The sequence below is a fragment of the Cydia fagiglandana genome, chromosome 23 (genome assembly GCF_963556715.1).
Source record: "Cydia fagiglandana chromosome 23, ilCydFagi1.1, whole genome shotgun sequence".
NCBI classification, from domain to species: Eukaryota; Metazoa; Arthropoda; class Insecta; order Lepidoptera; family Tortricidae; genus Cydia; species Cydia fagiglandana.
This window is the reverse complement of record NC_085954.1, coordinates 7,340,414-7,366,765: the sequence shown is the minus strand read 5'-3', so window position 1 is coordinate 7,366,765 and position 26,352 is coordinate 7,340,414. Positions and strand designations below refer to the sequence as shown.

Here is a 26,352-nt window from a genome sequence, read left to right as displayed (position 1 = left end):
ACTAGGTTCTGCCATCTTGTGGGCTACATCGGAAGCATAAACGTCACATTTACACCTCGCGCCAAATAATCTGACGGCTCCTATGCTTCCCTCTATACCGGGTGTGGCCTGTAATATGAGCAAAAAATTAAACTGGTGGCTGTACTCTTCATACTGACCAACATTTGTTCAGCGACTTTTAAAAATAACTTGTGGTTTGATTTTTAATACACTTTAAAGTTTATTCTAAGACGCAATGTATTGCGAATTCTGTTATGTTTAAGGCGTGACAAGCAACGTCAATCACAATGATATGGCCTGGCGATGGCGTCCATTGAAGATAATATTTATTTTGTATGAAAAATAGAGAATCTAAATACTTCATAATTTTTAAAAGTTGTTGAACAAAAGTGTCACTGTTTGGGGAGTACCATCTATGTTTTAATTATTTGCTCATGTTAGATGCCACACCCGGTATAAGTCTATATACCTCTAGTTCATGCACGCCCCCTATAGGTAAAGATTGTAATAATCCTAACACTGAAGATACTCCCATGTGTTATCGCCTCGAACAAGTAGATGCAGTTGCATAACAGTAGCTGCAATAATTATGTAATTGTTCTAATTAACATTGACATGTTGACCTTTCGCCATGGATCCTACGAGTAGGTACAGTCGCCGTCAGATATATCGGGGCGGCTAAGGCGCTCACAAATATCTGGGGGCCGATTTTTGAATTTCGACCACTCGATTTCGTATATTTCGTTAAATAATATCTTCACTACTAGGCATTTAAATTCTACTAATAGAATTGAAATCGAGTGGTCAATATCAATAGATTCCACGAACGCTCGTATTAATAGTTATTTGTTTTACAAGGGGGCAAAGTTGTTGTTTAACCGCTCGTGCTAATATTGATACCCGAGCAGGCGAAAGATTCCAAAATTGAACCACAAGCGTAGCGAGTGGTTCGAATAATGGAATCTTGAGCGTTGTGAGGGTTTCAAAGCACGAGGGTTAAACAAAATTTGCCCCCGAGTGAAACACAAAATTTTTCACCACACCAACCCGAAGCAAATATTAAATGTAAAATAACAAACAAAATCAAACCAAAATAAATCCAAATGAATGTTATTAAATATTTATCATCCAATATCATCATTTAAAAGTCAATTCTACCAGCAAACATAAGAAAACAACTCAAAATTTGCATTTGATTACTTTGCCTCACATGTGGAGAAAATGCAACTTTGCTATTCGTTTTTGAAGTGCAAAGTTATTCTTTCCGAGCTGGTGTGGTGAAAAAAAAATTGCATTTCGCCGTTTTCCACCGATTTTCGAGTGACGAAATCGAGCGATCGAAATTTCAAAAATCAGATGCCGTTTGAACATGGCCTGCTAGTAAGTAGTAATTATATATATATAACACATGTACATAAATAGCGTCAATGTAAATGCTAATTGCATAAGGTCAGGAGATAACATTGCATTGCAACAATTAGTAAGAAAATAGGTCGTAAAACACTAATGTGAGAACATTAATTAGATGAATAGGTATATAGTATAGCATTTATGTTTCTTGTACTATAAAGCCCTATTTAGACATTGCGTTTTTTGGTCGGTCGGTTAAATTGGACGTAATTAACAGTCCACAATGTAACTAAAATCGCATGCGAGTTCGCGCGCCGTCTAAATCAGCCCTTAGGTCAGTAGTTCTTAATCTGTTCAGGGCTATAACCGCAAAATCAAATTCCGCAAATTGCGGGCATCTCTCTCTGTCATTCTAATTACATTACGCCTTCATTGGAATACTATTCCCGCAATTTGCTAATTTCGGTTTTCGCGGTATGAAGAAATAGTTCCAGTGAAATTCCGCAACATGGCGCGTGATCATAAATATTCCTGGTCAGGCCTTACGTGTGGCTAATAATGAGGAGGTATACTTAAATATAGATTTAAAAGTTTCTTTCTATTTGTGACATCTACCGACAGGAAGTCGTAGTTAAATTCGGCGAACAATTTACATATTACATTCTAATTGTAATATAAATCACGTATCTTATGGGACAGCGTACTCGAAACTGACTCATGAATTTGACTAAGTATTGTACCTATGTGATTCATTCATAGACAAGTAGAATAACTATAGATTAAGAAAAAAGTATGAAAACATACCTACTGTAGGCCGACATAACCTAACAGAGAGACACAGCATAAGATAAGAGCCCCTGAGCGGCTACCGCGAAAACTAAAATTCGCAAATTGCGGGGATCTTTCTCTTTTACTCCAATGAAGGCGTAATTAGAGTGACAGAGAAAAATCCCCGGAATTTGCGAACTTCAATTTTCGCGGTTATAGCACCTTCGTTAATTCAGTAAGAACGATCCCCGTCTCATTGACTTATTTATACTTTTGAAATCATTGCCCCACCTGTGAAACTTCGGTCGAGCTAGCTTCCGCAGCTTTATAATTATAACAGATAGTAACGATGTCAGGCGTGGCTCACTCCACGATTTCGTCGCTTTGCTACAGGTAGCTAAAAGTACATCCGATTCACCCCAATTTTGGGGTTTGCCATAAGCCGCGCGTGGCGCTGTCGCCACCTAGCGGCCATATCTGTGATCGTAACAGACGCGTTTCGTTAGAGAGTGAGTCTTCTGTACCTAGTACTATTATTTATTCTGTGACGATGTATAAAATTATTGCTCAAATTATTTACAGAAGTACCTATCATTATATCCGTTTGGATCAAGGACTGAAAAACCGCAAAAGACCGGTAACCTAAAATAAAGGTATCAATTGAGTAGGTATCCAACAGTAATGGTACCCGAATAAAACGGCAAAATACTAGTACCTAAAATAAAGGTATCAATTGAATAGGTATCCAACAGAAACGGTACCCGAATCAAACGGCAAAATAGCAGTACCTAAAAAAAAGGTATCAATAGAATAGGTATCCAACAGTAAGGGTACCTACCCAAATAAAACGGCAAAATACTAGTATCTATTATAAAGGTATCAATTGAAAAGGTATCAAATAGTAACGGTACCCGAATAAATAAAATTCAAACGGTACCGTTAAGGCTAACGGTCTTCAGTAGGTAAAGGACCTTATGCCTTTTGTAATAAGGTCTTTGTTGTTTTATAGCTTTTCAGGACTGCGGACTTAGAAAATGATAACTGTTTTGGAATCCAACTTGTCTGCCGTGCACTTTGACATAAAAGTCGACATAGGAGTGCCGAGTCATCATTTTTGAATTCTGCACGCCCTAAAACCTATAAAACGACACACATAATGATTTTTATGTCAAAGTGCACGTCAGACATCTTGGATTCCAAAATAGTCATCATTTTTGAATTCTGCACTCCCTGAAACCTATAAAACGACACCCATGATGACTTTGATGTCAAAGTGCACGTCAGACATCTTGGATTCCAAAATTGTCATCATTTTTGAATTCTGCACTCCCTGAAACCTATAAAACGACACCCATGATGACTTTTATGTCAATGATGATGATGATGATGATGATGATGATGATGATGACAATATAATTCACAAACAATCACATTGGGATCCGTGTACCTAGTGAAAAGTGAGAGGGAGACACGCGTTACCTCCCGCTCTCGCGAGTGACCGCTTTGAATTGAGGTATCAGATCAAACGCTATAAGGTTTTTTTATTTAAGGGTACCGTTTGGACGGAAGCCTACATTTAACGGTACCGTTTGGGCTAAAGCTTATTTGGATACCTAAAGTATTGATATCAATATGGAATGCTAGTTTAACGGTCGGGTACCTATAAAAAAACACCTAAAGGTACTTTTATTTAACGGTACCGTTTGAACGGAAGCTTGTTTGGATACGGGTACCGATTGATATTGATACCGAAATGCTACTTTTAACGGTCGGGTACCTTTAAAAAGACCGGTCAAAACCGTTTTTAACGGTACCTTTTCAGTCCCTGGTTTGGATCCGAAACTATAAGGGATCCTATAGGGAGACTACGCAACCCTAAAAAAGACAGTCATACGCCGCTTGCATGTAGCTACACATTTTATGGGCACTAACTCCTAATATAAGATATCTGGAACTAGGTTTACGACTGGACGTGAGGGCTAGACTTGACGCGGAAGTTGCCAAATCGCTGCGAACGGGATAATTAGTCATGCCTAGGTCACCTAGGCACAGAATAAATAATAGTACTAGGTACAGAAGACTCACTCTCTAACAAAACGCGTCTGCTACGAAGGACAGATAATTATGGCCGCTAGGTGGCGACAGCGTCACGCGCGGCTTATGGCTAGCCACCAAACATGGTGTGGAACGGATGTACTTTCAGCTACCTGTTGCAAAGTGACGAAATCGCGGAGTGAGCCACGCCTGAGGGCCTACCGCGAACCACGTTCGAAGTGTTGCCTCCCTGTCACACTTACAGACAAATGTGCAAGTGCGATAGAGAGGCAAGGCGTCGAACGTGGTTCGCGGTAGGCTCTCTGACCTAGGCATCACCGATTTAAGGATGACTCACGCTATAGACCGGGCCCGAGGGCCGAGCCGAGGCGTCTGCTGACATGTCATTTTCTATGACGGCTGTGGACCTACAGCGAACCACGTTCGACGTGTTGCCTTCCTGTCATACTTACGTACGAATTTACAAGTGCAACAGAGAGGCAACACGTCAAACGTGGTCCGCGGTAGGCCATCTGATCGGTGATCACGTGGTGCTTTCCATAGAAAACAAAACGCCGGAAGCTCCGGCCCGGCCCCGGTCCGGTCTAACGTGAGACAACCTTTAATGACAGAGCGAAGCGAAGTGTCTCCGTTTTAGCTTGGTCAAAAATGCTTTCGTATATTATGTCCTTCTAACCGCCTTCTAGTGGGTACGGCACTTCGTTTTGATCCGGATCTGAGGGCCTACCGCGAACCTCGTTCGAAGTGTTACCTCCCTGTCAACCTTACGGACAAATTTACAAGTGCGATAAAGAGGCAACACGTCGAACGTGGTTCGCGGTAAGCCCTCTGAGGGTCTACCGCGAACCACGTTCGACGTTTTGGCTCTCTGTCGCACTTCTAAATTCGTACGTAAGTGTGATAGGGAGGCAACACGTCGAACGTGGTTCGCGGTAGGCCCTCTGAGCTAGTCTCATCAAGAAGTGAGAAGAGACGGGCTCGTTTAGACGATGCAGGAATTCGCATGCGAGTTTCATTAATTATTAATTAGCTACATTGCGGGTTTTGATAGGTCGGTTGAATTGGATTATTGGACGTAACCCACAGGCCGCAGTGTAGCTAAAATCGCATGATTGCGAGTTCGCGCGCACGTAGATTCGTACGTAAATTCGTGCGTTCTAAATCAGGGTGGCATTCCACCTGTCGAATTTCTTTGTTCAATGTCATTGCGTCTCACTCTCTCATTGAGTAAAATTGTGAGACGCAATGTACATTGGACAAAGATAGCTATTGGACAGAAGGAATGCCACCCTTAGGGACCTATTTAAAAAATCGATCCTTTTTCTATTTCTGTATTTTCACCCTTGTAATGCAATCGAACTGAGGACAAAGGTGGAAATCCCATGAATTAGTCTTGGCTATTATGTTAATAAGCGGTCCTTTGGGAACTTATTAGTTACAAACCTTTTATAATATTTATGTATGTTTGTTTGGTTTAAAACACAAACAGACGGGCGTACCAGATCGTGACCTTGGTCCGGTCAGCTTATCTCTTTCTCGCTTTTACTCATAGCTGCGTCTTTAAATGGACTTACGGCGAACAACTTTCCATCCAATCGAACGTCGGACCGTACCAAGGTCGCAGTCTGGTACGCTCGTCTGTTAAAGCCTTAATAAAAGTAATAAATCCACATTTTGGAACGTCCACTTGTCAACTGTCAGTTTGACATTGAAATTTACACACAGTACCGCTCGCTTGACAACACGACTTTCATTTATTATTTAAGTTTCCAAACAATTTGGACTTTGCTCTTTTGTTTTCTTTATTTTAGTTCTGTTATTTGTTTTATTTAAATACTTGCAAGTTGCCGAAACATGACGTCTTTATTGAAAAACATAGTTTTTAAACAACACAGAATAATGACAAGTCGGTGGATAAATTATAGCAAATGCATTTCGGTATTTACATTAAATAAATGGTATTTTTATTTGTTTTGCATTTTCAGGTTTATTAAGATTTTATTCATCAACCAGTGAAGTGCCTAAATTCGATACTTTAGCTGTGTCAGTGCCGAAAAAACATGTTTTTCATGTGGAACTGAATAGGCCTAAGAAACTGAACACATTTAATCATAATATGTGGATGTAAGTACTACCCGGACATTTGACAATGTACGACTGTCTACAAACCCCTTTCAATGCTTTTCACTCTTGCATTTGTACATAAAGTCCACTTACAGGTCAGTAGAACCACAGAATAAGTAATAGTAAGTACTACCGTACAGAAAGGACACTTCCTACAATACTGAAATTTGACGGCGATTCAGGGTCAAATCATGATATCCCTTTCTAACTTGTGACACTATCCCTTTCGACTATTTAGAGTTGTCAAAATTCAAGTAATTATCCGTGGTTGTGCATGCAAAGGGACGTCAAGTTGTGTCAACTCTAATAATTGCTTGGAGCAATGCTGAACGGAGCCGTGTTTGCCCAAAGTCAGGAGTGTCTCCCCACTGGTAGAACAGAAGGAGTGAAGCTCTTCCTTTTACTGTCTGATGTGGTATTCCACCTGTCCAATTTCTTTGTCCAATGTTATTGCGTCTCACTCTCTTGTTAAGCAAAATACACATGGACCAAGATTTTGGACAGATGGAATACCATCTTGAGCGATGTATGTATACAACTCCGAGAGTTCTTGCCCTATGATCATTTATATATTATGCCTATCTTCCCCACATCTTTCTTCTTTCCATCATGTTACCCCCTGCTGGGGTGTAAGGCTCGAATCCTTTTCTTCCACTGACTCCGGTCCTGGGCAGCTTGGGTAGCCTCCTCCCACCCCATCCCCAATACACCCAGCTCTTGCTCCACAGAAGAGCGCCAAGTTGATTTAGGGTGACCATGTTTTCCCCACATAGTTCACTAAAACAGTAGTATGTATTAAAATCTGTCTTTTTATGAGTTGTAAGGTGGTGGTACTGGTGCTCGGTTAAGTCATTGTCAATAGAGGTGACAGCAGGGTGTCATCTATTGGGCATCAGCATGTCGAGCACTAGTACCACCACCATATATTCCATACAAATCTTTTTTTTGTTTATTCACTAATAAATTTCTGATTTCAGAGAGATGAAACAATGTTTTGAAGCATTGAGTCAGCACCCTGAATGCCGCGTGGTAGTACTTTCAGCACAAGGGAAACATTTCACTGGAGGTATGTTTACAATTTTGTTTTCAAACATTCTTACAAATTGGTAAAACGAAACTTAGGTAAAAATTAATTGGGGATTGCTCTGGACTGAATTTGTATGGCAAGAACTGGGAAAAGCAGCGTATCAACAAGATTTGCCTAAAGGCGATGCTATATTTAATGCAATGTGATGTACATACGGATTTTTGGGTGTGGGAATAATTTCGTACGTTTATAACTTTGTTTATCGTAAAATAGTTACCAAACTATGAATAATAAGTTTAAAAACTAAAACCCGACTACTGCAAATCGCGCTCTAAAAAGTATGAAACAAGATAGAATTCTTATCTAAAATTATCAAGCAGGAAATATTATAAATGTTACCATTTTTTTTATATAAAAATAAAACGTAATATAATTTACTGAATTTTTTATATATTTACAGAGATTCAGAGGATCGCCGTGGTCGTATGCCACGATTATAAACTTAAAAGTAATGTGGCATACGACCACGGCTATCCTCTGAATCTCTGTAAATATATAAAAAATTCAGTAAATTATATTACGTTTTATTTTTATATAAAAAAAATGGTAACATTTATAATATTTCCTGCTTGATAATTTTAGATAAGAATTCTATCTTGTTTCATACTTTTTAGAGCGCGATTTGCAGTAGTCGGGTTTTAGTTTTTAGGGTTCCGTACCCAAAGGGTAAAACGGGACCCTATTACTAAGACTTCGCTGTCCGTCCGTCCGTCCGTCCGTCCGTCTGTCACCAGGCTGTATCTCACGAACCGTGATAGCTAGACAGTTGAAATTTTCACAGATGATGTATTTCTGTTGCCGCTATAACAACAAATACTAAAAACAGAATAAAATAAAGATTTAAATGGGGCTCCCGTACAACAAACGTGATTTTTGACCAAAGTTAAGCAACGTCGGGAGTGGTCAGTACTTGGATGGGTGACCTTTTTTTTTTTGTTTTTTTTTGCATTATGGTACGGAACCCTTCGTGCGCGAGTCCGACTCGCACTTGCCCGGTTTTTAAACTTATTTTTTATTTAATTAATTTTGGGGTCATGATTTCGTTACTAACTTTTTGAAGTCACTTTATATTACTTTTGCGAGGGCGTCCTCAGTACAGAAATGCACGCAGAGCGCCGCCTATATCGGGCTACGCCCGACTCCTTTAGTGCCTATGAGGGCGCCTATGGCGGCCGTCTTTGGAACGCGTACGTCGGGTCGGGCTACGCCCGACTCTTTTAGTATGAGGGCGCCGAAGGCGCCCGGCTTTGGAACGCGTACGTCGGGCTACGCCCGACACATTTAGTATGAGGGCGCCGAAGGCGCCCGGCTTTGGAACGCGTATGTCGGGCTACGCCCGACTCTTTTAGTCTGGGAGCGAAGAAGGTGCCCGGCTTTGGAACGCGTACGTCGGGCTACGCCCGATACTTTTAGTATGAGGGCGCCTTCGGCGCCCGGCTTTGGAACGCGTACGTCGGGCTACGCCCGTCACTTTTAGTATGAGGGCGCCGAAGGCCCTCGGCTTTGCAACGCGTACGTCGGGCTCCGCCCGACTCTTTTAGTATGAGGGCGCCGAAGGCCCTCGGCTTTGCAACGCGTACGTCGGGCTCCGCCCGACTCTTTTAGTATGAGGGCGCCAAAGGCGCCCGGCTTTGGAACGCGTATGTCGGGCTACGCCCGACACTTTTAGTATGAGGGCGCCGAAGTTGCCCGGATTTGCAACGCGTACGTCGGGCTCCGTGCGACTCTTTTAGTATGAGGGCGCCGAAGGCGCCCGGATTTGGAACGCGTATGTCGGGCTACGCCCGACTCTTTTAGTATGAGGGCGCCTGGCTTTGGAACGCGTACGTCGGGCTCCGCCCGACTCTTTTCGTATGAGGGCGCTGAAGGCGCCCGGCTCTGGAACGCGTACGTCGGGCTACGCCTGACAATTTTAGTACGAGGGCGCCGAAGGCGCCCGGCTTCGTAACGCGTACGTATCTTGTAAAAAATTGACTGTTTCATACATTTTGGCTGATCAGGACTTCTATACCTATTCACGTTATAAAATGTTGCAGGACATTAAAAAAAACACCATGTATAGCGGCCAAACAAATTTATTTTGCAAAAACCTTGTATCGCCGTAGTAGCGTAACACGCGAACAGAAACCAGAGCGCTTGTAGATTCATAGTTCGAATCACCTAACCGAAAATTTAATGTTTTATCTGGCCCATGCAAGCAAAGCCGGGTGCAAACGCTAACAATATTTATATATTTGAAATGTGCTAATTGAGCTCTTTCCAATGATGTATAACACATCATCATTACTTAATTTTAGTTTTTTGGTTCGTGACTTTATGACCTCTAGAGGGCGCAGTGTTCATTTTTTTGGGACGCCATATAGCCTATAACCAGCGGACGATTAAGACGATTCGAATGACACATCGTTTGTTAAATTATAATAAGTACTTTAGAAGTTATGAGGGAACAGATGAACATACATACATACATACATACATACATACATACCCACATACATACCGGTCAAAATCATAACCCTCCTTTTGCGTTGCCGTAGTCGGGTAAAAATAGGTAGTAAACTCTGAATAGGCTTAGAAATGTTCAAGTAGTTAGTTTTTTTTACAGTTTTGCACCTATTTTTACCCGACTACGGCACCCTCATACTGAAAGTGTCGGGCGTAGCCCGACGTACGCGTTCCGAAGCCGGGCGCCTTCGGCGCCCTCATACTAAAAGTGTCGGGCGTAGCCCGACGTACGCGTTCCAAAGCCTGGCGCCTTCGGCGCCCTCATACTAAAAGAGTCGGGCGTAGCCCGACGTACGCGTTCCGAAGCCGGGCGCCTTCGGCGCCCTCATACTGAAAGTGTCGGGCGTAGCCCGACGTACGCGTTCTGAAGCCGGGCGCCTTCGGCGCCCTCATACTAAAAGTGTCGGGTGTAGCCCGACGTACGCGTTCCAAAGCCGGGCGCCTTCGGCGCCCTCATACTAAAAGAGTCGGGCGTAGCCCGACGTACGCGTTCCGAAGCCGGGCGCCTTCGGCGCCCTCATACTGAAAGAGTCGGGCGTAGCCTGACGTACGCGTTCCAAAGCCGGGCGCCTTCGGCGCCCTCATACTAAAAGAGTCGGGCGTAGCCCGACGTACGCGTTCCGAAGCCGGGCGCCTTCGGCGCCCTCATACTAAAAGTGTCGGGCGTAGCCCGACGTACGCTTTCCAAAGCCGGGCGCCTTAGGCGCCCTCATACTAAAAGAGTCGGGCGTAGCCCGACGTACGCGTTCCGAAGCCGGGCGCCTTCGGCGCCCTCATACTGAAAGTGTCGGGCGTAGCCCGACGTACGCGTTCCGAAGCCGGGCGCCTTCGGCGCCCTCGTACTAAAAGTGTCGGGCGTAGCCCGACGTACGCGTTTCAAAGCCGGGCGCCTTCGGCGCCCTCATACTGAAAGTGTCGGGCGTAGCCCGACGTACGCGTTCCGAAGCCGGGCGCCTTCGGCGCCCTCATACTAAAAGTGTCGGGCGTAGCCCGACGTACGCGTTCCAAAGCCGGGCGCCTTAGGCGCCCTCATACTAAAAGAGTCGGGCGTAGCCCGACGTACGCGTTCCGAAGCCGGGCGCCTTCGGCGCCCTCATACTGAAAGTGTCGGGCGTAGCCCGACGTACGCGTTCCGAAGCCGGGCGCCTTCGGCGCCCTCGTACTAAAAGTGTCGGGCGTAGCCCGACGTACGCGTTTCAAAGCCGGGCGCCTTCGGCGCCCTCATACTGAAAGTGTCGGGCGTAGCCCGACGTACGCGTTCCGAAGCCGGGCGCCTTCGGCGCCCTCATACTAAAAGTGTCGGGCGTAGCCCGACGTACGCGTTCCAAAGCCGGGCGCCTTCGGCGCCCTCATACTAAAAGAGTCGGGCGTAGCCCGACGTACGCGTTCCGAAGCCGGGCGCCTTCGGCGCCCTCATACTGAAAGTGTCGGGCGTAGCCCGACGTACGCGTTCCGGAGCCGGGCGCCTTCGGCGCCCTCATACTAAAAGAGTCGGGCGTAGCCCGACATACGCGTTCCGAAGCCGAGCGCCTTCGGCGCCCTCATACTGAAAGTGTCGGGCGTAGCCCGACGTACGCGTTCCAAAGCCGGGCGCCTTAGGCGCCCTCATACTAAAAGAGTCGGGCGTAGCCCGACGTACGCGTTCCGAAGCCGGGCGCCTTCGGCGCCCTCATACTGAAAGTGTCGGGCGTAGCCCGACGTACGCGTTCCGAAGCCGGGCGCCTTCGGCGCCCTCGTACTAAAAGTGTCGGGCGTAGCCCGACGTACGCGTTTCAAAGCCGGGCGCCTTCGGCGCCCTCATACTGAAAGTGTCGGGCGTAGCCCGACGTACGCGTTCCGAAGCCGGGCGCCTTCGGCGCCCTCATACTAAAAGAGTCGGGCGTAGCCCGACGTACGCGTTCCGAAGCCGGGCGCCTTCGGCGCCCTCATACTGAAAGAGTCGGGCGTAGCCCGACGTACGCGTTCCAAAGCCGGGCGCCTTCGGCGCCCTCATACTAAAAGAGTCGGGCGTAGCCCGACGTACGCGTTCCAAAGCCGGGCGCCTTCGGCGCCCTCATACTAAAACAGTCGGGCGTAGCCCGACGTACGCGTTCCGAAGCCGGGCGCCTTCGGCGCCCTCATACTGAAAATGTCGGGCGTAGCCCGACGTACGCGTTCCAAAGCCGGGCGCCTTCGGCGCCCTCATACTAAAAGAGTCGGGCGTAGCCCGACGTACGCGTTCCGAAGCCGGGCGCCTTCGGCGCCCTCATACTGAAAGTGTCGGGCGTAGCCCGACGTACGCGTTCCGAAGCCGGGCGCCTTCGGCGCCCTCATACTAAAAGAGTCGGGCGTAGCCCGACATACGCGTTCCGAAGCCGAGCGCCTTCGGCGCCCTCATACTGAAAGTGTCGGGCGTAGCCCGACGTACGCGTTCCAAAGCCGGGCGCCTTCGGCGCCCTCATACTAAAAGTGTTGGGAATAGCTCGACGTATGCGTTCCGAAGCCGCCGTTCCCGCCGGCGGGCCGGGCGTTCGATATAGGCGGCGCTCTGCGCGCATTTCTGTACTCAGGACGCCCTCGCAAAAGTAATATAAAGTGACTTCAAAAAGTTAGTAACAAAATCATGACCCCAAAATTAATTAAATAAAAAATAAGTTTCTCAGAGATTCAGAGGATAGCCGTGGTCGTATGCCACATTACTTTTTTAAGTTTATAATCGTGGCATACGATCACGGCGATCCTCTGAATCTCTGTAAATATATAAAAAATTTAGTAAATTATATTACGTTGTATTTTTTATATAAAAAAATGGTAACATTCATAATATATCCTGCTTGATAATTTCAGATAAGAATTCTATCTTGTTTCATACTTTTTAGAGCGCGATTTGCAGTAGTCGGGTTTTAGTTTTTGAACTTATTTTTTTTGGCTAGTTCACCTGTTCTGTTTTCGTTTTTAATCTATTTTGAACATCTACATTTTTGACATATTAGTTAAATATATTAAAAACGGGGCACTCAAAACGGGACATGTTTCACTTCGTACCATCTCCGTACCAAGGAGTGTCATCAAGAGCTTGCGTTTACGGTGACGGACAGGCGCAGGTCGCGGGCCGCTGCCCTCCGCGCACGATGACTCGGCCCAGGCCGATGTTAGGGCCCCCCACATCTGGCGTCTTTCGAGCGTCGGCGTCTGTCGGCGTCGGTCCAGCGCTATGGAAAATGACGTCGCTGCGCAGTTGCGTCGACGCTGCGTCGACGTTGCGTCGACGTCGGCCATAGAATTGTAGACGCCGACGCTCGAAAGACGCCAGATGTGGGGGGGCCCTTATTAAAATCTAGATTTTTGATTTACAGGCATAGATCTAAACAGTTTTATGGAGAAAGCAAGTGATATCGGGGAATGTGGAGATCTCGCTCGGCAAGTGAGATTCATGAACAAAATCATTGGACTATATCAGGTAAGTCGCTATCTATGAAAATGTGGACAATAGCAAATGACGAGTTAGTAAGGCCTAACGCACAACTCTGTCCTCGGAGCGGCAACGTCGCATCAGCCGCTCCGTGGACAGAGTTGTGCGGTTTTGTACGTAGGGTGCAAGCAAGCGTACACCAAGCGTACAATGACCAATACGCGTCTATGCAGCTACGCTTCCGTGGACAGTAGGCCTTAGTGCTTCTGGGCATTTTCCGCAAATCGACAACCATTGTGCCTATTTTGCGTGAAACGAGGTAGCGCTACTCTAACCACCTCAACTCCTCCATGAAGCCTAGCAATGTTTTCAGGTTGCTGACTGCCTCTTTTAGTGTGCTTGGAGTCCCTAAGTATTTGCTCCTGTATGACAGGTTAAAGTGACATTCCATTTCCAACTGCAGCTGCAATACTGTTCATTTTACTATGGAAATTGACAATGACAGCGACGCGTTTCCATAGTAAAATGAACAGTATTGCAGCTGCAGTTGGAAATGGAATGTCACTCTTATTCCCACTAGTTACCACCAAGCTGAGTTGGTAGTAACAGTAGTAACTACTGGGAGTTATTTTTTACAGTAGTTACCAGTCTTAAAGGATGGGAAAAAAATTCCCAGTGAAATTTTCACAGATGATGTATTCCTGTTGCCGCTATAACAACAAATACTAAATAGTACGGAACCCTCGGTGGGCGAATCCGACACGCACTTGTCCGGTTTTTTTCTTTACCAAAATATTTTCCATTGTGATAGACATAGAGATAACTATCTTCTTCTTCAATCTAGCGTTTTCCCGGCCTAGCGCCAGGGGATTTCCTGCTCAGTCTTCTCCACTTTGCCCGGTCTTCGGTATTCTCAGGTGTGAGATTATCCAGCCAGCGTTTAGAGATAGAACAACTATAACTAACTAACTAATATGGCTCAGCGATCCAAAGAGGATCTTGGCCTCCGAAACGAGAGCACGCCACTTTTCCCGATCGCGCTCCGTTTCCTGCCAACTATCGGCTTGAAACTGACGCAGATACGCTTCCACACTGTCTCCCCAGCGGCATCTGGGCCTATGTACCTACCGGGCCACCAGTCTCTTGGCAGATACGCCCTCTTGGCAGCCCGATCCTCTCCCATTATTAATAGGTGACCAAACCAGCGAAGTCTGTGGGATTTCGTATCGTCGATGATATTGGGATAGAACAACCATAACTTCATTTCAAGAGCAGCCGATGCAACGGAGCCACGCCGTTTTGTCGACTAAATAGTGTTTAGTTTTAAGTTTATAAAATACATTATGTATGTTAGTCTGTAAGGTATTTGTAATATGGGCCTTGTTGCCTAAATTAAATTTCTAAATAAATAAAATAACTTATAAAATTCGCTGACTATTTCAGGACGGCATTTCCTCACTGGAGAAATGTGTGAAGCCGGTGCTCGCCGTGTCCCACAACGCTTGCGTCGGTGCGGGGGTGGATCTGATTACTGCCGCTGATATGAGGTAGGTACAGCCGAAAGTTTTAATTTATGACCCGTACCGTACCTTGTCACAGTCACAGAATAACTAATAGTACTACCGTACAGAAAATTCACTCCTTCACAAAAGTCAGATTTAGGTATAAAATTATACCTGTACTCGCCGCCTGCAGCAAAAATGAAATTTATAACCGCGCACGAACCGTGAATCTTCTTTGCGCGAGCGCCACGTGACACGACTATCGTGCGGTCGAGCGGCAGCCCGCTGCCTGCCCTGCCCGGGAGGCCCGCCGGCCAAATGTACCTTTTTTTTTTTATTATGAATGGGCTTACTCATGGCCACAGACTAGCCGAGGCGTAGACGTGGCCTACGATGGGGCGAGCTCGCCCAGAAGGTGCCAAACTGCGTAATGACACCGTGTCACAGTGACAATAGTATGAGGTCTCTAGCGACTTTCATATTGATTGTCACTGTGACAAAGGTGTTGTACATAATGGGTCATAACTATAGTAGTTGTCTTTGAGTTGGTCAAAGGCAAATACATAATTATTATACCTAATAGGTATACAAATATCTCCGGTTTGCAGATACTGCACAGAAGACTGCTGGTTCCAGGTCAAAGAAGTGGACATCGGTCTCGCGGCAGATGTGGGGACGTTGCAGAGATTACCAAAAGTTAGTATACATGCACTCCACCGTGTACATATCAGAGATGTTGCGAATATTCGCATCCGCATCCGCGGAACATCCGCATTATTTTTAACATCCGCATCTGCATCCGCATAAAATCGATGCGGAGCATCCGCATGATGCGGACGTCGACCAAGTCGGTTACGGGAACGTATTAGCGGCGACGCCGGCGGCGTAAGTGCTTAATTTCGTCATTATATTTAAATATCTGCATCCGCGGATATCAAAAAATCTGCATCCGCAACATCCCTGGTACATCTTTGTCTGAGTACCCAGACCGACAACCTTCTTGAGCTTACTGTGGGGATTAGTAAATTTGTGTAAGGGTGTCCTATAAATATAATTTATAATTTTTATAAACGATGATGATGATGATTACAGGTGATCGGCAACGCGTCTATAGCCCGCGAGCTGTGCTACACGGCGCGGAGGATGGAAGCCAAGGAGGCGCTCGCGGTGGGACTCGTCAGCAAAGTTTACAAGGACAAGGACTCGTGAGTTTACACAACGGTTGTCACTTAGATTCTGTATACGATACTGTGACGATGTCAATAAATTAATAGAATAGAACTAACTAACTAACTAACTAACTATTTTGGCTCAGCGATCCAAAGAGAATCTTGGCCTCCGAAACGAGAGCGTGCCACCTGTCCCGATCCTGCGCAACTTCCTGCCAGTTACTGACGCGAAGCTGAAGCAGATCCGCCGCCACACTGTCTTCCCAGCGATACCTGGGCCGACCCACTGGACGGCTACCAGTCGGTCGTCCCAAGAACGCCTTCTTGACAGCCCGATCCTCTCCCATTCTGAGTAGGTGACCGAACCAGCGAAGTCTGTGCGCTTTCGTTTCGCCGATGATATTGGGTTCGGCCACTAACTCCTCGATCTCGGCATTTTTCCGGATCCTCCAGGTGCCGTCATCTCTCTGAATAGGTCCCAGGATCTTGCGAAAAACTTTTCTCTCTGCTACCAGGAGCTGACCTTCTTCTTTTAGTGTTAGGGACCAGGCCTCACAGCCATACATTAGGATAGGCCGTATAACGGTTTTATATATCCGTAACTTTGTATGTAACTTTGTGTATAGAATAGAAGGTGCTTTATTCAAAAACCGGGCAAGTGCGAGTCGGACTCGCGCACGAAGGGTTCCGTACCATAATGCAAAAAAAAAAAGCAAAAAAAAAAACGGTCACCCATCCCAGTACTGACCACTCCCGACGTTGCTTAACTTTGGTCAAAAATCACGTTTGTTGTATGGGAGCCCCATTTAAATCTTTATTTTATTCTGTTTCTAGTATTTGTTGTTATAGCGGCAACAGAAATGCATCATCTGTGAAAATTTCAACTGTCTAGCTATCACGGTTCGTGAGATACAGCCTGGTGACAGACGGACGGACGGACAGCGAAGTCTTAGTAATAGGGTCCCGTTTTACCCTTTGGGTACGGAACCCTAAAAACGCTTAGGTCCACTTTCAGCCTGAGACATAAGTACTATAGTCAGAGGACGTAAACGCTATAGTAGTACTATGCCTTATGGGAAACGGTCATAGTTCAGTACGGTTACCATCAGTTTGTCACTGACATAAACGCCGTCGAGAACGTAATTTACTTTCTATACATTTCTATACATCCCGGTGACCTTGCCGAAAAAAGCCAATACCTTAAAATGCGAAGAGCATAGGACCCTAAGTTTGATCTCACATGTATCTAAAATATTACTCAAAATTATCCAAAATAGAATAGAAGGAAAAATAGATAGCACCTTAAGTACAGATCAATACGGATTCAGGAAAAAGAAGGGCACAAGAGAGGCCATACTAGCTCTAAGACAAATAATAGACCGACGAATGGATCTAGGACTAAGTACACATATCGCTTTTGTGGATCTAGAGAAAGCGTTCGATAAGATTGATTGGAACAAGATGACGAAAACATTGAAGGACATAGGGCTAGACTACCGAGATAGACGGATAATACACGAAATCTATAAAGAGCAAGAAACCGTAATAGAGCTAGCATCGGAAAAGGTTCGGGCGAAAATACGACAAGGGGTTAGACAAGGATGTCCACTATCCCCACTCATATTCAACGCTTTCATAGAGGTTGCCATAAAGAAAATTTGGGAATCGACCGACGTAGGAGTGAAATTCAATGGCCAAGTAATAAAGTTCATACGGTTCGCGGACGACATTGCCGCAGTCGCAGAAACACACAGCGATTTGCAACTGCTACTCAATACAATGAACAGCATATTTAAAGAATTCTCTCTCAAAATTAATATCAGCAAAACGAAAGTACTAACAACATCTAAATCAGGCTTACAACCATACCAAAGCATAGTAATAGACCAAACTCCACTCCAAAATATCACTAGTTTTAAATATTTAGGCAGCATCATAACAGCAGACTCAAGATGTACGCCAGACATAAAATCTAGAATAGGCTTAGCAAAACACACTTTTTACAATAAAAAATATTTAATGACTGCAAACATATCGAGGAAAACCAAGAGAAAATTCATTAAAAGTTTTATATGGAGCATAGCGCTGTATGGATGCGAAGCATGGACCATGACACAAAAAGACAGAAAACTACTAGAAGCGTTTGAAATGTGGTGTTGGCGGAGAATGGAAAAGATCAAATGGACAGAAAGAATCACAAATGAAGAAGTGTTAAAAAGAGTAGGAGAGAAAAGGCAATTGTTGAGGACAATAGAGAGTAGGAGAGGGAAAATGATTGGTCATCTTATACGACATGACGCTTTTATAAATAACATAATAGAAGGAAAGATTACAGGCAAGAGAGGAAGGGGAAGGCCGAGGATAAGCTACATAACACAAATAAAAGAAAAGGTAGCTGTAATGTCGTATAAGGAAATCAAGGAGGCGGCCCTGGATAGAGTCAAATGGAGAGAGCTACACCGACAAGAGTCCAACTCTTAAATTTACGACGACGACATCCCGTTTGCACTAATATGCGAGTGCGAGCGAGATGTATAGAAAGTAAATTACGTTCTCGACAGCGTTTATGTCAGTGACAAACTGATGGTAACCGTACTGATCCGGAAACCGCTACCAACTTGTAGTACCTATGTTGTTGGGCATGGCATTGGGTCTCCAAAACTGCCGGGAGACAGCGGCGCCGGCCATCTACTTCAGCGGAATGACGTCATCAAAATGACTCCCGCCTCGTTGCGAATATCGCATATTGCACCCAAACTATGTATGGCTCATACACGTATTGAATGAAAGCCAATTAAATATGCTATATTTCATTTATACAGTGTGTACAAAAATATACAACAGTTTAAGAGCAATTTACAAAAAAAAGCGGTGTTTAAAAGGTTAAAATGTGTATTAATGTTAATGCAATAATGTTGAATGTATCTTTTTGTGTTATCTGTCGTGGCATCACCGAATGGGCCCTACGGAAGACCAGCGCTGGCTTTATAGCTAGCATTATGCTGAGTTCGGTCCATTTCGTGATGCACATTTATTGTTCTCTTCTTTTCTTGTTGTTGTTGTCTGTACATGTTCGTACATGTTTTGTGATCGTCACGAATAAAAATCTTTTATCTTTATCTTTTTAACCAGACTTATTTCACCGCAGGGCCATAGTTGGGGTGATGGAGGTCGCGGAGACCATAGCCTCAAAGAGCCCCGTGGCCGTACAGACCACAAAGCAGAGCCTCGTGTATTCGCAAAGTGTCACCAATGACGAGGGACTGGCGCATATTGTAAGTATAATAAGTATAGGTATAATGCGTGTAAGTAAGTATAGTTCGTTTTTTTAGCATTAGAAAGGACTTGCAAGAAGATAAGCGATCTTGACATGTCTTTTTATTGAAAAACGCTTTTTAAAAATCAAAAACTATTACTTATGAAAGCAGAAGAATATAAATGATCGTATTAGATTCATAATTATTACATATTTACCGTAACTTATTTTTAAAAATCTGTTTTTCAATTAAAAGACACATCAAGATTGTTTACCTTTTTTCTAATGCTAAAAAAAAACGAACTATAGAAGTAGTAATAGTTATTTGTTTTACAAGGGGGCAAAGTTGTTGTTTAACAGCTCGTGCTAATATTGATACCCGAGCAAGCGATAGATTCCAAAATTGAACCCCGAGCGTAGCGAGTGGTTCGAAAAATGGAATCTTGAGCGTTGCGAGGGTTTCAAAGCACGAGGGTTAAACAACAACTTTGCCCCCGAGTGAAACAATAATTTTGACCACACCAACCCGAACCAAATAATAAATGTAAAATATCAAACAAAATCAAACCAGATCAAATCCAAATGAATGTTATTAAATATTTATCATCCAAAATCATCATTTATAAGTCAATTCTAGCAGCAAACATAAGAAAACAACTCGAAATTTGCTTTGCCTCACATGTGAATAAAATGCAACTTTACTATCAGTTTTTGAAGTGCAAAGTAAGCCTTTCCGAGCTGGTGTGGTGAAAAAATACTTACAATATGATATATGACTACTAGTCAAATCAGTTTCTTTTTTACAGCTGTCAAAACGATTTTGCTCCAATGGAATTTATATGAAACACTAGCATGTGACGTCACAATAAAATTACCTACTCTTTATAGTTTTATACGGGTTTTAAAATAGAGATTGTGTCTAAAAATAACTGCTGTCTACGTTTCTCTATTAATCTTCTGGTGCTTAATTTCTTCATGGTTTAAAATAATTTATTTTAAGGTGGTTCGCCTAGGTTACTCAAAACTTAACTCTCGCTAGATGGCACCACTTTTGCAAAATTTCAGGTTTTATTTTTTTGTGAAATGGTCATGGTATTTGTATACTTAAAAGTATGTTTCGCGCACTCTTTAAATAAATACCCTATACAATACCCTATTTCACGGACACGCGTCAGCTTTCAGCTGCTATTAGTGTGTTAAACAATATAATAATAATAATTAGAAAAGAAATAAAACAACACGCCTACTCTTGGGATTAATTGTACAGTCGCCATCAGATATATTGGAGCAGCCAAGGTGTTCACAAATATCTGAACACGCCTCTATTGTCAAGGCGTTAGAGTGCGTGTTCAGATATTCTGAACACCTTGGCCGCTCCGATATATCTGATGGCGACTGTACCAGAGAATGAACATAGAAGAAACTTATGGACTTCGCGCTCGAATTGTATCAGAGAAAACAAAAGACAATCGAAAAGAGCTGCAGGTTAGGGTGGTATTCCATCTGTCCAATATCTTGGTCCAATGTGCATTGTAACTCACTCTCTCATTAAGCAAAATGTGAGACGCAAATACCAATATATTGAACAGGATGGAATACCACCCTTTGCTCTCTGTAAAAGGGATTATATTATTGTAAAATCTTAAGCCAGTTTTTAGTAGTGATGTACCGACTATTGATTTGGCCGGCTAGCCGACTAATCGGCGCTCGGATGGCCGATTAGTCGGCTAGTCGGCCAGATCATTAGTTTGGTTCAAATGCACTAAAAAACAATCGTTTTACTCCATTCGTAATTATTTATCATATAGTAACGATAAAAAATAAAATAAAATAAATAAATAAGTGTTCCGTGAACAAAGTTTTGCACGGACACGGAACCCTAAAATCCTAAGGCTATATCTTATATGACGACCGGACAGTCGGACATAAGAAAGCGACCACACGGTCAATAATTTCAAATAAAAGTTTTCGTAAGCACGCTAAATAGGAATTTGGGTAAAATAGGTGAAAAGCTTATGAAAACATTTGCTGTTTATTTCTTTTTGCCCTGTTTTTCTGTCACTTATAAAGTGCCGACTAACCGGCCGTTTTTGCCGACTAGTCGCGGACTAATCGCCGACTACAGATAAGGCCGGATAGTCGGCTTTCCCGACTAGTCGGTACATCCCTAGTTTTTAGGTAAAAGCAGGTTGAGTTTGCCTCCTACTTACGATAGATGGCGTTAGTGGTTCCTAAGAACCAAGTCGCAACTTCTTTTTAATTAAGTTTTTAATTATAGCGGAAGCAGTTATAAAGTTGACCCAAAAAATTTTTATTAAGCTATGAGCTTCATCACATATGTTCCTTGAGTAATTCTAAGCATTTCAAGCCTGGGAGCCAATAAGAAATGTGTGTCTACTCGGATTTGTAATGGATTCAAACTTTCAACCCCTTTTTAACCCTGTTAGGGGATGAATTTTACAAAACGCTGAAATTACTTTTCCTGTCTTTTAATAATACCCCCAAATACAAAGATTCAAGTCCCGCGTTCGAAATTTTTTTTGATATCCATACAAACTTTCAACTCCTTTTTCACCACCTTAGGGGATGAATTTTCAAAAACGCTGAAATTAGTTTTCTTGTATTTTAATAATATATCGTTTTACGAAGTTTCAAATTCCTAGCTTAAAATAAAACTTGAACCCCATACAAACTTTCATCCCCTTTTTAACCCCCTTAGGGGTTGAATTTCTCAAAATCGCTTCTTATCTCTTGTACACTTTATAAATGTAATCTAGTGTGCAAATTTCAACTTTCTATCTTTTGTAGTTTCGGCTCCGCGTAGCAAAAATCTCCAACCAAATTTTTCACCTTTTTACGTTTTTCTTGTAAAATTACTATGAAATTGAAAAAACAAATATCAGCAATGAATTCTACGTCTTTGGTTTATACGAAAATGATACCAAACTTGCCCTAGTACCCACCAGGATCAGAGTAGATTTTTTTTAAAGATGACGGATGGCGGCCGTCTTTGTACCCCACCCTCCCCCCCACTTCACGCTAGAAATGCTTAGAATTACTCAAATATCACATGTGATGAAGCTCATAGCTTAATAAAATTTTTTTGGGTCATGTATGGCAGCGTTACATAACTGACTCCAGTATTAGATTTAAACTTAAAAGTGTAACTAGGTATCATAAAATGTATTAAAAAATATAAAAATGTTTGAATATTTAGGAGTTGTCCAACCCATTGGCTAGTGTTCAATAGTGTAAAATACCTCTGACGTCACATTGCATACCTGTGATCTTAATAGCAAAGATATATTTAACTTCGTATAAGATGAATAAAGTCTAAGGAAAAAACGTGCCTCGGAAATCAAGAAAAAGTCATTCTCGGATAGATGCCGACACCTTTAGCCTACACTCGGCTAGATGGCGTGACGACACCGTTTCATATTTAACAATTTTAACACATATATATCAGTGAATGAACATGAATCAAAAATAATAAAATCATTTATCCATATATATACATTTTTTGATAATTTTATACGTTTTCATTTTGAGTTTTAGTCGTGTGTCGATAGATGGCAGTAAATTTACTGTGACTACATACAATGACAGGACCCCTCTATACTATATATTTTTGGTAATAGTACACTTAGGCCCACTTGCACCACTCCACTAACCCGGTATTAACCGGTTAAACCTGGAGTTGCCATGGTTATCAATAAAATTTGACAATAGGTTAACGATTTAACCGCTTCACCCCGGGTTAGTGGGATGGTGCATGCGGGCCTTAATCTCTCGACTCGCTGCATTTATACATTTCAAAAACCCCTAACTACCAAGTGTCTATGGTTTTATGTAAAGCCAGACCAAGTGGTATTTTAAACATCAAACTTCTATCAAATTATTACGTATAAATAACACTTGCACTGCGTGTGCTATCATAATCGTTGCAGACTTCTCTTGGTCTAACTCTATATTATTTTAACATTTCTGTCGACCGACAATATCATAATATTATACATATCCCAAGTAGCACAGATTTGCTGTATAGCAGCCGCATAATGAAGTAAGAATACGCTTGAAGCTGGAATAAAAAGCTGCATAAGAGCTGTATAAGCGTCTTTTCAGCTTTTATTACTCTTAAATGGGCACAAATTATTCAGCCTTAAGTTCACATAGCTACTTAAGAGCGCTGTAGCAGCAATTTAACGGAATTATAAGTGGCAACAGGAGTTATAAGAGGTGTATATTGACTGGGTAAGAGACCACCAGTTACCCTTTATTCAGCTAATATGTCACATGTGCACCCTAATACCGGGAAAGATTGACGTTGGGCTGAATAAAAGATAATTAATAACATACTTTTACACCTCTGCCTTAAAAAGCAGCTATTATTTAGTATAGTGACACTGACGATGAACGCAGAGGTGAACATATTTATATTGAAGTAAAAACGTTAAGCGCAACGACGCCATAAGTCATTTTGTTAAAGTGTTTAGTTGAATGTTAGTACATGATCTTTTATATATTTACGCGAGAAAGATGTTTGGGAATGCAAGTTTATTGACATTATATATATACATTATCTAAGAAAATTTCAGTGCGCCACGAAAATAATCAGTATTTATTTAATTTAATGATATAAATAAGCTATGTGTAAAAACTATTTCAGTGGTTTGGGCAGAATTATGAGATAAAAAGTTAATAATACGTTATAGGAAGTACTAAACTAATGATTTAGGTTAAGAACTCATGCACAAAACCTTTTTGTTACCCTTAAAAGTTGGAAAAGTAATTTCAATTTTGTAGGTTATCTACAATAAAATGGCGATCAATGTTAAAAAGCAACGTGAACCATTAAAATTCTAATATGCAGCATAAGACTGTTATATATCTGATAAAGATACTTAAGTGAACCACTATAAAGTCCAAGTCGTTATTTCGATACACTAGTGAACCTCTAAACAGTTATAAGGCATCTTGTGAACGTTTAAACAGCCGCTATGCAGACAGTCTCAATGGTAGTATAATAGGCTGCTTAGCGGTAAACATGTTCAGCGCTAAGCCGTATTATGCGCCACATGTGTTCGATTATACTTCTATTGGTTTCATAATAGTTCACTCGTTCTCCCTTATAATAAGTCAGTGAAATAAAAGCTGCTTAGCGGTAAACATGTTCAGCTATAAGCTGTATTATGCGCCACATGTGTTCCATTTATACGTCTATTGGCTTCATATTAGTTCACTCGTGCTCCCTTAAAGGTCAGCGTAATAAAAGCTGCTTAGCGGTAAACATGTTCAGCGATAAGCTGTATTATGCGCCCCATGTGTTCCATTATACGTCTATTGGCTTCATAATAGTTCATTCGTGCTTCCTTAAAAAGTCAGAATAATAAAAGCTGCTTAGCAGTAAATATGTTCAGCTATAAGCTGTATTATGCGCCACGTATGTTCCATTATACGTCTATTGGCTTCATAATAGTTCACTCGTACTCCCTTAAAAGTCAGCGTAATAAAAGCTGCTTAGCGGTAAACATGTTATGCGACAAGCTGTATTATGTGCCACATGTGTTCCATTATACGTCTATTAGCTTCATAATAGTTCACTTGTGCTCCCTTAATAAGTCAACGTAATAAAAGTCCACAATTACCTCCTTATACAGCACATGGCGTAATTTTATCCACTAAACAGACCTTATAACGGTTAAAGCATTTGATAACCCTTAAAGCTGTATAAAGTCGTAGCAAATATACCTTTATATCACTCTTTGCGTATTAATGGTAGTTTTCAGAGCCGTAATGCAGCGTTTAATCAGCCCTAAGCTATATAAATATCACTGAGATCTATTATACAGCTGTAGGACCACGAGTGTGCTCTTATAAGAGTCTTAATACGCACAGAGCGTTAAATAGAACTAAAAGTGAGTAGTTATAGAGCTATCTGTGCTACTTGGGATAATATTATATAATATTATATGAGGATGGAAGTAGAGGGGTTATTTCTTCTTCTTTTTATTATAAAAAGTAGCCTAGTAAATGTATTTTAATGTAGTTTTTTTTTTATATATACCATTAAATGTACAGACTCTGATAAGTCTGAAATAGTTATTTGTACAACAAGAGATCAAAGTTTGATATTTCTTCGAGTGCTTATTTTGAGTCCCGTGCAAGCGAAAGATCCTATAATAGATTCACGAGCGTAGCGAGTGAATCTAATTTAGAATCTTGAGCGTAGTAAGGGATTGAAAAGCGCACAAGATGTAAAAATAACTTTGATCTCGTGTAGTACACAAAAATTTTCACCCTAAGCAGTGAGAACATACCTAGAGGGACAGAGATAATAGAACCCAAGTATATCGAACTTGTATTAGACCCCGCATGTTGAAATGACATTTGACTGTAAAGGTCACTTGAATGACATTTTGTCTCACTCAGTGAGCAAAATCGCATTAAGAAGCAAAGTACCCTTGTGCGAGCTGCTGAGGTGAAAAAAAATGAAAACTCCCTATACAATAGTTCAGTGTTTTCCAAACTGTGGTCGCGCCCCCCTGGGGTGTCGCGAAGCCTCTGCCAGCCTTAAAACAATACATAAGCGAAACATTTTGTTCGTACTAAGGGGGTCTCGTCATGAAAAAGTTTGAAAAACACTGCAATAGTTGCAACCAAGATTATTTCAATTAAATCTGAAATTGCCATACGATCAAAACAAAGTAAACGTTAGTTAATTATTTCAAATGTATTTTCTTTTGTTCACAGCGCCTCATAAATCAAGCAATGCTACTTAGTGACGATTTGAGCAAATCTGCGATGGCGGCAGTCGCGAAGGAACAGGCCGAATTCGACAATTACTAATTTAGAAAACACAAGGGACAAAATGTTGTATATTATATAATTTGTATAAATTTTAATAGAAATAAAGTATTATTGTTAATTTTGTAAATCATTTTTATCTCTTCCATTGCTTGGCGTTGGCATTTTCACGAAAATGAAGTATCTAGTCTATAATCTTAATTTTAAAAGTTACAACAATGCACTTAATGGCTACCCTTCAATACTCAATAAAATACTTAAAAGTCAATATGGCCGCGCTTCTTAAATTCCGGATGAAATTGCTGACGTCATAGCCCCGAACTACGTCACTGCACCGGGTA

The 26,352-nt window shown here is 42.4% G+C and overlaps 1 protein-coding gene across 1 annotated transcript; it reads left to right on the top strand.

Moving 5' to 3' along the window:
• The first annotated feature begins 5,906 nt into the window (after nucleotides 1-5,906).
• On the top strand, nucleotides 5,907-26,141 carry LOC134675899 (delta(3,5)-Delta(2,4)-dienoyl-CoA isomerase, mitochondrial). Its single transcript, XM_063534236.1, has 9 exons — nucleotides 5,907-6,079; nucleotides 6,159-6,297; nucleotides 7,275-7,363; nucleotides 13,225-13,328; nucleotides 14,724-14,827; nucleotides 15,391-15,478; nucleotides 15,875-15,987; nucleotides 19,100-19,226; nucleotides 25,958-26,141. The coding sequence occupies exons 1-9, from the start codon at nucleotides 6,028-6,030 to the stop codon at nucleotides 26,051-26,053; spliced, it is 912 nt and encodes a 303-aa protein (XP_063390306.1). The 5' UTR covers nucleotides 5,907-6,027; the 3' UTR covers nucleotides 26,054-26,141.
• The last annotated feature ends 211 nt before the right edge of the window (nucleotides 26,142-26,352 follow it).

Coding starts and splice junctions, on each gene's coding strand:
- LOC134675899 (XM_063534236.1), top strand. CDS start 6,028: ATGACGTCTTTATTGAAAAACATAGTTTTTAAACAACACAGAATAATG. Junction 7,364..13,224: donor AGGGAAACATTTCACTGGAG/GTATGTTTACAA, acceptor TTTGATTTACAG/GCATAGATCTAAACAGTTTT. Junction 15,479..15,874: donor CGTTGCAGAGATTACCAAAA/GTTAGTATACAT, acceptor TGATGATTACAG/GTGATCGGCAACGCGTCTAT.